Raw genomic sequence first — 11,587 nt, forward strand, 5'->3', positions numbered from 1 at the left:
TGCGATCCTAAACTGGTAGGCGTGAACTAAGACAAGAGCGTGCACGTGCGTGCGAGAGAGAGAGAGAGAGAGAGAGAGAGAGAGAGAGAGAGAGAGAGAGAGAGAGAGAGAGAGAGAGAGAGAGAGAGAGAGAGAGAGAGAGAGAGAGAGGGGGGGGGGGGGGAGAAAACACACACAGACACACATAGAGAGACAAAGAGTTTAGAATGAGCTGATTTTGAAGGGTACTTACACACATACATGCGTGCATGCTACACAACCACACACAAATAGAGAGAGAGAGAGAGAGAGAGAGAGAGAAGAGAGAGAGAGAGAGAGAGAGAGAGAGAGAGAGAGAAGAAAAAGACCAAAGCGAGAGAGAGAGGGAGGGAGAGACATAGGGAGAGTTAAATGTGAGTAACAATTCCATCCAAAGATGTAGATTTTAATGTCATAGAGAGGGTTTCCAAAGATCTTGGGAAAGATTTAAATGCCTATAGCAATTCCAATAGATTCTTGCGTAGTCTTGAAAATCAAGGCATGATACTCAAAAGGCAATCCCAAGAGAGCCTTCATACTGAACCAAGGTGGTATCTTTGTCTTCACCCTAATAAGGAAGACTTTTTTAGGGTTTTATCTATGGAAGTATTAAAGGATCTATCTAATGATAGGCCCTCCAAATCCGTCTATGCTATTCCAATGATAGTTAACATAACAAGTTTGTCACTCTCATACGAATAGTTTCAAAAGATCCCAAGGATATTATAAGTGCCCTGTTGTAAGAAATTCAAGAGGGAATTTGGACAATCAACATCTTCTTCTTAACAATAAGATAAAACACCTGATTGTTCTATACATCATGCCGAGTTTGATAATTGTGGGAGGAGATGATGTCCTAAAGAGGCAAGGACTGATCTATTTTCCATATGATGCGAACTGAGGGCTTCTCTCTTAATGCATTTACATATGCATTACAGTTCAAAATAATCCATAGTTTGATCACCAAAAGGTGACCACATGGATAGAAGATCACATGAAACCATTATAGATTTCAGAAAGGGTTGGATAGAGAGAATAACACGTGTGATTGAAAGATCCAGTACTGCTTTTGGAACCCTACAAATTGTAGATATAGAGTGAAAGTGAGAGAGAGAGAGAGAGAGAGAGAGAGAGAGAGAGAGAGGGAGAGAGGGAGATGGAGAGGGGGAAAGAGGGATGGGAAACATACCTAGAAACATACTTATTTAAAGAGACATATTGTAAAGTCAAGTTTTGTGGATGAAGTCCTAGAGCAACTACACTTACAATGTCTCTCTTTTTCTCTTAGGAACTTTATGTCACCTAGGGTATCTGCTGAATGTTTTGGTCATGGATTGGAAGCGATGGAGATAGTAATGGATCATATAATGATTCACTACTCTCCAGAAAACAAAGCTAACTTCTTTCAAAGCATTGTTCGAGGTTTCTTTCTGGGTGTTACTATAGAAGAAGCTTGGAGAACCTACGACCGCACTTCCATGACTCGGGATGGGACACCCTTTCACCAGGTGTTTGTCAGAATCCAGAATGATCCCAGTCAATGGTTTCGCAACCTACGCCTTTTGAAGATTCGAGTAAAGATGGGATAGTCAGATGCCCTCTACCTTCATTATGAGTTAGGTTGTTGTTCTATATCTGAAGTTTATAGCAAAATTAATGCGCTAAAGAGCATTGTAGGACCTGATAAGATAGAGAATCATAAGGAGCCTATTTTCAAGCGTCCCAGTGCTAAACGCTCTTTTCCCATTTTCAAATGTAGATGGGGTTGATCATGTATTGAGCAAAACTTTTATCTACTGAACAAAAGTGATTCATGAGCATTTTGGTTTGTTTTCCACTTCTCATGCAATCCTTTGTTGTTTTTCACATCTAGATAGAGATGATGTATTTTTTTTATTCTAAAATAGCAAGCACTTAAAAAGTGAATATTCTACGAGGGTTACTTTTTAATTTACAAGCATTCAAACCTTCTCTTTGGTTGTCATATTTCTCTTTGCAACCACTGTAGTTTTTTGTGTACAGTAAAATGGAGATTAGTTGTGCCATTCCATTGGCTATTGCAACCAACGGCTTGATATCTTCTGGGATAGCTGTAAGTGCATCAGCGGGTGAAGAGGAGATACTATCATCTCTTCCTACTATTCGCAATGTGCGTGCAGCAAAGAGAGCAGCTCGAAATGTTGGGAGGAATAGTGCACCTGCTAATGAACGGGAGATACTTTCATCTCTTCGTATTCAAAATGTGCATGCGGCAAAGAGAGCATATCAAAATGTTGAGTGGAATTTGAAGAAGCAAATTATTGAAACCTTGCTAGAGATCAAAGCCTCCTGCAATAGGATGGAGACAATGCAAACCAATGTCTCGGATGTGGTTGAAACTTTAAGCTTTGCATTGGAGATTGAAAGTGGGATACTATGGAAATTGTGAGAAGAGACAAAAGCATCAAACTTGCAGAGATTAGAGAGTGAGGCATACATGAGAGAGAAACTTTCCAAAGTTGGGGATTCTCAAAAGATGATATTGGCATCTATTGAGAATCTTCGAAAAGAGGCTTCGCGGAGTCAACGTGAATCAAAAGGACAAATGCAAGACAATAATCTACGACAAATCGTGCCAGGATTGAGAAGTATCGTCAATAATCTTGGTGCTTTGACAAAGGTTCAAGGTTCAAGACTTTCAGATATCCGAGCTACCTCAAATAAATTAAGTTCTTTGGCTAAATTAGTTCGACCAAAGCAACGTCAAGTTTCTCAACGACTTAATCCTACTAATGGTAGAAATATATAATGTTTTGTTGTATCTTCATCAAACTGTTCTTTTCAATTAAGTCAAGCCGTTGTGTCAAATGTATTTAGTCCTACTTATGGTAGAAATATGTAATGCTATGTTGTATCTTCATCAAACTCTACTTTTTAATTGAGTCACTATCAATGTGTCAAATGTATTTAGGTTAGAGGATATTATATTGATTTTTATTATGCATAAGGATGTTCTTTTAGTGACAAATCCAAATTATATGAGATCTATTTGCACTTGATTTCATAGATGGTATCTGGACCACGTATATTATCACCTGGTCATGCACGACGTAGTCGACTGTGTGATGATTCGCGAAAGTCGAGGCGCCAAATAGCATGAGAAAGAATAAGGCATTCACTACAAAGTACTATTGGAACTTTATTGGAGTGCAATGAAAGGCAAAGCATGCATGATGTACATGAAGGAAACTCTGAAGCCATGAATGTTAGGACAACAATGAACTTAGTAGAGGGAAACTATTCTAAAGTATAAAAGCACTGTTTGTCCATCCGCTTTGAATATCCAACGTCTCTCCTTTTACATCACAAGTCTATGGCACCAGTTCTATCCAAAAAGTGTGTGTTGCACAACTTAGGAAGCTTAGATTATGTTTGCTGCAAATGTGTAGCAAAGGCCTAGAAGGATGAAGGAAAGACTATCCAAACATTTGTGGGTATATATTGCTCCTCTGATGGAAAAGTCCAATTACTTCCTTTGAATGAGCCACCAAATGAATTAAAAGATTTGATGAGCTCAACCACAACAAGAAGTAGACAATTCTTACAAAACATTCGAGGATATAATAATGCATTGGCATTTGTGTCTTTTGGTGCCCATATCGATGAGACTACTAATTATGGTGGGAGAGGTGTATACACTTTTAAGGTTCACGGCTCTGTCTATCATAGTATTGGTTCTTTAGCGCCAGCCGAAGGACAAAATGAAGTCCCACGCTTTGCACAATTATATTTTTTTGATACTGAACATGAGTTGAGCAACAGATTGCATCATGTTTCAAATTTAGATCGTAGTATTCTAGAGTGTTTACAGGTGATGATGCATAGAGTAAATCCTTATGCAAATGCTCTACGATCTGCTGCTTCTTTGTCTGGAGATGCTATTGTACCCAATATGAGGATGGTTATTGCGGAGCATCGTTGTGATGGTTGGCAATATCTTGCTCCAAGGGGTTCTGAAGTTGCTGCAATTATGCCAGGACAAGGGAATGATAGAAATATTGGCTATCGCGACATTGTACTGAATTTTCGACACGGGGGTTTGAAAAGAATCTCCAGCATGCATCGAGCTTACATGTCCTTATTGTATGTTTTATTATTTCCAAGTGGAGAGGATGGGTGGCATCTTTATTTAAAGACTACCGATGGAAAAAAATTGAGTCAAAAGCAATATTATGTATTTCGCTTACAAATAAGAGATGATACTGTGGAGTGTCTTCTTCGAGGAGGTAGGCTATTACAACAGTATGTCGTGGATGCTTATAGTACTCTAGAGGAGTCACGGCTTTTGTGGATGCGAAATAACCAAAAACACTCCGTGGTGAAGTGTACCAAGGATTGGTTGACATGGTTGAGGCTAGAGATGGCTTAGAGAGGGCTGAAGGTCAAAATGTTGGCCGTAAAATTGTTTTGCCTTCGTCTTTTGTTGGAGGTCCTAGATATATATGCCAACTATTTCAAGATGCAATGGAAATTGTTCGTAGTAGGGGAAAACCGGATCTCTTCATCACATTCACATGTAATCCACCATGGAAGGAAATAGATGATGCATTACTACCTAGACAAAGTGTTGTTGATCGTCCTGATCAGAATATACGAGTGTTTTATCAGAAGTTCCAAGATATGATGCATTTACTTATCAAGCAAGCCGTATTTGGGGAGGTGATTGGACATGTTTCAGTGATTGAGTTTCAGAAGAGAGGTCTTCCTCATGCACATATATTATTGATACTTGCATCCGAATATAAACCCATAGATACATTACACTATGACAAGTTGGTTTGTGCAGAGCTCCCTGACAAGAATGTGTTTCCAGAATTATTTGATGTAGTGAGTCGTTGTAATGTTCATGGGCCATGTGGTCCTTTGAACCCACGTTCTCCATGTATGGTTGATGGTAAGTGTAGATTCAAGTTTCCACGAACATTTTCTACGTCTACAAATGTAAACGAAAGTGGAAATCCTGTGTATATGAGAAGAGATGATGGAAGGTTTTTTACGTCTAAAAATTACAATTTAGATAATCGTTGGGTTTTTCCTTACAGCCCTCTCTTATCACTAAGCCCATATTAATGTGGAGATTTGCTCAACTGTCACTGCCGTGAAATATCTTTATAAGTATGTCTACAAGGGACATGATCGAGCCACTATTGTCCTTCAAGATGGTGAAGGAGCTACTAGTGAGATCAAGAGTTATCTCAATGCACGTTATGTTTCTGCATCTGAGGCTATGTGGAGAATATTTGGCTTCAACATGCATAGTGAAAAGCCAACTATTCAACGATTGCAAGTACACCTTCCATTGCAGAATATGGTCACATTTCAAGATGGTGATGATGTATCACATTTGCTAGATAATGAGCAAAATAGAAAAACTACCTTGAAAGAATGGTTTGTTGCAAATCAAAATTATCCTGAAGCAAATAGCTTCACATATACTGACTTTCCAAATGGTTGGGTATGGAATAAAAGTCGAAAGGCATGGTCTCCACGACAACAGGGTGTTTCTATTGGAAGAATGTATAATATTGTCCCTACTGCTGGTGAGGTTTATTACCTACGAATGCTTCTCAATATTTGCAAGGGATGTAAGTGTTTTGAAGACTTGCATATGTATGATGGTTACGTCTATGATACATACAAGGAGGCATGTATAGCTAGAGGATTATTGCAAGATAATGAAGAATGGTCAATTTGCCTCCAAGAGGCATCTTTTTTTCAAAATGGAATGTAGTTGAGACAATTGTTTGCAATCATATTAGTCTTTTGTGAGCCACTTCATCCAGCTGCTCTTTGGGACAGGTTTTGTACTGAATTTTGTGAGGACTATGTTTATGCCCTAAGGATGCGTATTTCAGATGCAAGTGTGCGATTTGATGTGGCAAAAAATCAAGCATTGCTTCATATAGAATGCTTTTTGCAACAACATGGCAAGAGGCTTTGCGATTATATGTTGCCTGCAATAGACTCAACATTGGTATCCTTAAGTGAAAATGGTGCTATGGCTGAAGAAACAATGTTCAATGTTGATGAACAGTGTAGTATAGCAAATTGTATGGAAACTTCCTTAAATGAGGATCAGCGAGATGCTTATCACCAAGTGCTACAAGCTGTTGACACACATTCAGGGAAGGTATTTTTCCTAGATGGTCCTGGTGTCTCAAGAAAAACTTACTTATATAATGCACTTCTTTCACGAGTGCGAGGAAGTTGTAGAGTTGCTCTTGCATGTGCATCCTCGGGTATTGCAACTTTGCTTTTGAGTAATGGAAGAATTGCTATTTCTAGGTTTAAGATACCTTTGGAGCTTCACTCTGAAGCAACTTGCAATATAAAGGTAAATAGTCAACTTGCAGAACTTCTAAGGAATGCAGCTTTACTTATATGGGATGAAGCTCCCATGACACATCGCTATACAGTGGACAGAACTTTAAGAGATATTATGCAGCGAGATACTTTGTTTGGTAGAAAAGTCATTTTGCTTGGAGGTGACTTTCGACAAATACTACCTGTTGTACCAAAAGGTAGTCGTACAGACATTGTAAATGCTTCTTTGTGTCATTCTCACATATGGAAATACACAAAGATACTGAGGCTTTCCAAAAATATGCGTATAGTTGATTGCGGTTCAAATTCACTTCAACAAAGTTTTTCCCGTTGGGTGCTTGATATTGGCAATGGGGTTATGGATGATGGAGGAGACTTAGACAGAGTCAAAATACCTTCACACATGATGCTTCTAGGAAATAGTTTGGCAGATCTTCTAAGCTTTATATATGGAGATTTGTGTCATTTGCAAGATCATGCAACTTTTTTCAGAGATCGAGCAATACTTGCTCCACGGAATAAAGAGGTGGATTTAATTAATGACTATGCATTGCAAAGAATGCATGGAGATTGCAAAGAGTATTTGAGTGCAGATTCATTTGTATGTCAGAGGAAAACACACATTTGTACATAATTGAATATCTGAATAGCCTTACTCTTGGTGGTGGTTTTCCACCTCATGCTTTAGTCTTGAAAGAAAATACTCCTATCATGTTGCTGTGCAATTTGGATCCAAGACGTGGATTATGCAACGGAACTAAATTGATATGCAAGCAATTTCATCATAAGGTAATTGAGGCAGAGATAGTTACAGGATCAAATATTGGAGAGAGAGTTTTTCTTCCAAGGATTGACTTTATTATTGGAAGCCATCAGGGGCTTCCATTTCAAATGAAGCGTCGTCAATTTCCAATCAGGCTTGCTTTTGGGATGACTATCAACAAAGCACAAGGGCAAACACTTGGAATTCTTGGTCTATATCTTGAGTCATCGATCTTCTCTCATGGACAATTGTATGTTGCAATGTCACGTGTACGAAGTGCAGCTTCCATGAGGATTGTTTTCAATACTGAAAACACTCAAGCGGAGTGTTACTACACTCCAAACATTGTATTTAAGGAAGTATTACAACTAGCGAGCTCATAAAAATAAGTTCAAATTAACATTGTGTCTCTCACTTAAAGTCAGACACACTTGATGTTAAATTTTATTCATATCTCTTAGATCAAAGTATTTCGCACAAATGGATCCTCGACGCAGTGCCTCCTATGTAGTGGGTCACATCACTGAATTCATTCGAGGTATTTATCTTCTTTTTTAAATTAGTTTATTATTAACTTGACCTATTATTTTCTTAAGAAGATTGGCTTATACATTGACTTACTCTGTTGAAGATCCACGGCAATGGAGGGGAAGAGTTCCTGCTATGTTTTTGGTGATCTTATTTGATCAAACTCATATTATATTGTAAGAGTTTTTATATATGATATATTTGTAGTTTTAAGCTTTTATTGCTCTACATAATTTATGGATTCCTTTGCAGAGATCACTCCCATCGAGGTTTTATCATCGTAGGTGTTTATGAAATGCTATACTTAGGTAGAGATATGTCCATGGAAGTTCTTGGATACTACCATGTTGCCTTTTCTTTGAACCACGAGCATCGTCAAATTCAAGTTAATATTTGGTTTGTGAGTGACGAGAGGCCAGTCAATACACAACAGGTGGGGGTTGCTGGAGACCACACTACACCATATCGATTGAGGATATTTACTCAAGTTAAAACACCACCCCGTATCTTGAAAAATGTATACAACATAGGTCCTTCGACTTATAGAATCCCTAACGTGGTCTCTCGAAGGCTACACTTTGAATAACTATTTTGTATTGTCTCTTTGTGAAGTTGTGAAATTTCAAAGTCTTTTGAATTGCTTTCATTCCTCTCTCTCTCTCTCTCTCTCTCTCTCTCTCTCTCTCTCTCTCTCTCTCTTAAATCCTTCACTAAAACAAAAGAAAGAAGGACATGATTCTCTACGGCATGATCGTCAACTATACTTTTTAATCTATTTCATATTTGTTCCTCTTAAACTTCCAAATCTGTGCTGTTAGAGCAGATAAAGAATGGCACGATACATCATGGTTTCGTACATCCTCAATGATGTACCTACTTATATTAGAGGTATGTAAATGTAAAATCTTATCTTTGTTACTTACTTTTACCATGAATGAGAACTTATTGGCCTTTATTTGTATGTTTACACGTGTAACATTTTTTCTAGATCCTCCATTGTGGAGGGGTCCTACACATGTTGAGGATATTGTTCGTATTGTCGAGGATTTTGAGATCCTTTGGTGCGTATAGCTTGAACTTGAATCCAGATGACGTTACATTTGTTGTTACTTTTTATGTCTGAATGGTTAGTTGTTATTTTCATTGCAGGCTTCAATATTATTGCAGACATTCTGTCTTGGCATTATATGAAGCACGATATTTTAGAAGTGTTGTAGGTTATTATCACATAGAGTTTGATATAGATGATATGAGAATAACTGTACGAGAGTTAGGTATGCAACGCCCTCTCAATTGCAACTTTTCATACGGTCCCTATGGAGTGAATGAATGGATGTTTAGAATCTATTCTTTGGATGAATCACCTCGATGCCTCGGTCGCAATGTTCAACGTGTCGGACCTTGGATCTTGAGAGTTCCAAGTAGAGTGTATCGTAGGCTCAACTTCTCTAGATGATCGAACACTTTGATCCATTGTTTATGCATTCTAAGTACCATATTTTTTTAGTTACTGTTGGCTTAATCAAGTGGGTTTTTATCTACTACATAAGTTAATGTGTGTGTGTGTGTGTGTGTGTGTGTGTGTGTGTGTGTGTGTGTGTGTGTGAGAGAGAGAGAGAGAGAGAGAGAGAGAGAGAGATTTGCGAATTGCTAATGTAGGTTAACATGGATCATGATGTATTGGCTATTCTCCCAATACATATAAGGATGCTTATATATTTGAAAGTTAAGGAAGATTACATTTGTCAAGGATATGGTACATGGTGTTGGTGGCATCATTGGGTGTATTCGTATATTGATGGGTGGTATGAAAATTGTGGACGATTAAGCATTACACTATGCAAAGTGTCACAAATATTGAGCGAAATAAAATTGATGAGACTCCTACAAGAACTACATATGGTTGATATTTATTACGGCAATGTTTGTGGTTGTGATATTCAATTGCGAAAGATATATCACAATCACAAATCTTACATTTCGGATGAAGAGTTTCAAATTTTGAAACTAATTGTGAAGTTTATCAATGTGGTATATTGGAGTGATCCTCATCCGTCCAGTTATAGAGTAGAATATGAGTCGTTGTAAACAAAAAATTTGAGGTTGTTGTAAAGATTTTGAACTAATGAACCTCTTGACACTTTTTGGCATGACAATTAGTAATTGAAGTGTTCGTATTGCACTTATACTTTTTTAAAGTGTTTAAGTGGCCATGTTGATCATCTCTCTCTCTCTCTCTCTCTCTCTCTCTCTCTCTCTCTCTCTCTCTCTCTCTCTCTCTCTCTCTCATTTTAAGCTTTGAGTACTAATGTTGTCTTCTTTTCTTGCAGCCAATTAAATGGCCCACGAAATTGTGAATATTTTTTCAAGTGTGAAAAAATTTATTGTTGATGCCTTTGAAGAAAATTTGTTACCTGCTGAACAGGGATGGCAATGGGCATGGGAAGTGATTGAGAAAAACTACATTGTTTGGGGATCATATGTAGATGAAGAGTTGGACACGATTTACATCAAGTTGCTTGATCCCTATTTCTTTCCCAACATTAGGCTCATGCTCTTAAAGCAAGAGCTTGGGTTGATTCGTCATTACAAGATTTACTTGAGCTGGGTTCAAAAAATAGATTTAAGAGAAGTTTGTAGAGCTCCAACGCAATATCTTGATCCTGTTGAAATAGCACGACTTAGAGTGCTATGCAGATATGTTCCTGAGCCTTTTTGGCAATAATGTAAACTGTTTTTTTTTTTAAATATGTCTCTTTAGTCATGTGCTTTTATGTGATCTCTCTCTCTCTCTCTCTCTCTCTCTCTCTCTCTCTTTTTCTCTCTCTCTCTATGCAAAAGGGGTTAAATGTACCACGAGTAGTTTAAAGGGGCCAAAGACAGAAAGTGTCGATCGTGTGACTGTCGATCGTGTGTGTCATTGAGAAATGTATAAAGATGCACACACACAAACACATATAGAGTGAGGTGGTAAGAGCGAGCGAGGCCCGCCGGTAGGCGAGGCGTGCGAGCTAGTATATATACACACACACACACACATAACCGTGTGTCAGGCCAGCTCGTTTTACATTTGCTAGTGTATAGTTCAAAAGGCGGGGCGAGCAATGGGTTGTGCATGCCAGGTCGACGTATTTTGAAGTACAGGATTCCGACCACCCTTAATTATAGTACAACATATCATCGCACCCAGACGTTGGCGTTGGTTAGATTTCGAGGTGCTTGCCATTCCATTATGGCAAGCACGTGCAACAGTTGATCTCCAGTCACGCCTAGCGAGCTACTGCCCGTTGACCAAAGGGGTAGTCAACACTGGGCTCACGCGGTATTTAACCAGTGCCTGGTCTCTTAGACTCTAGAGCCCTACCACGGTCCAGTGTTCAAGAAAAATCATTTTTCCAAACATACATAAATCCCTTTTGGTGTATTTTTAAGCGGAATTTTTGCATGTTCAGCTTATTTTTTGGAAAATATACTATAGTTTTTGCTTTTTTGAGAGGGGGATTTTCCTAACGTGCTCTCAAGCGGCATTTTCCATTTCCAAAAGGGGAGGCCTCGTATTAAGCTAAGGCACATATTTCCCGAACACTACTACCACCTCACATAGATGCACGTTCGTACCCTCAAGAAGTGAGCAGTAGTTTATAATCTCAAACGAGGTGCATATCCCTAAAAATTACCATCGTGACCAGCTATACCAGTCACCTGAACCGACGGGCAAGCACCCTGAAACAACTTAACCATTGCCCTCAGACGTCCTTCTCATTCTTGCTTGAGCTTTCCTTGCTCACCTGTAGTGTGAAAGCTACAGAGCCAAACTCCCGCCTCTAAGAATCCATTGCCACCAAATGGTTGTGATTTTTACATTATCTTTTTTACTCTATTATAATATTATATCTATCTATTTACCATATTATG

At 38.5% G+C, this 11,587-nt stretch overlaps 1 protein-coding gene across 1 annotated transcript; it reads left to right on the forward strand.

Annotated features, from left to right (window-relative positions):
- The first annotated feature begins 1,361 nt into the window (after positions 1–1,361).
- On the forward strand, positions 1,362–10,397 carry LOC147445040 (uncharacterized). Its single transcript, XM_086528165.1, has 9 exons — positions 1,362–1,592; positions 2,027–2,442; positions 3,820–4,283; positions 4,382–5,085; positions 5,174–5,742; positions 5,857–6,986; positions 8,661–8,733; positions 8,822–8,946; positions 10,075–10,397. Exons 1-9 carry the CDS (start codon positions 1,362–1,364, stop codon positions 10,395–10,397), a joined length of 4,035 nt encoding a protein of 1,344 aa, XP_086384291.1.
- Positions 10,398–11,587: the final 1,190 nt, after the last annotated feature.

The sequence above is a fragment of the Adiantum capillus-veneris genome, chromosome 13 (assembly GCF_014529385.1).
Source record: "Adiantum capillus-veneris isolate H3 chromosome 13, ASM1452938v2, whole genome shotgun sequence".
Taxonomy (NCBI): Eukaryota; Viridiplantae; Streptophyta; class Polypodiopsida; order Polypodiales; family Pteridaceae; genus Adiantum; species Adiantum capillus-veneris.

Bases quoted from the DNA above. Each gene is read 5' to 3' on its own strand.
- LOC147445040 (XM_086528165.1), top strand. From the start codon at position 1,362: ATGGAGATAGTAATGGATCATATAATGATTCACTACTCTCCAGAAAAC. The intron at 5,086-5,173 runs GTTTTTCCTTAC...TATCTTTATAAG, and splicing joins ACAATTTAGATAATCGTTGG to TATGTCTACAAGGGACATGA. The intron at 5,743-5,856 runs GTCAATTTGCCT...TCTTTGGGACAG, and splicing joins TTGCAAGATAATGAAGAATG to GTTTTGTACTGAATTTTGTG.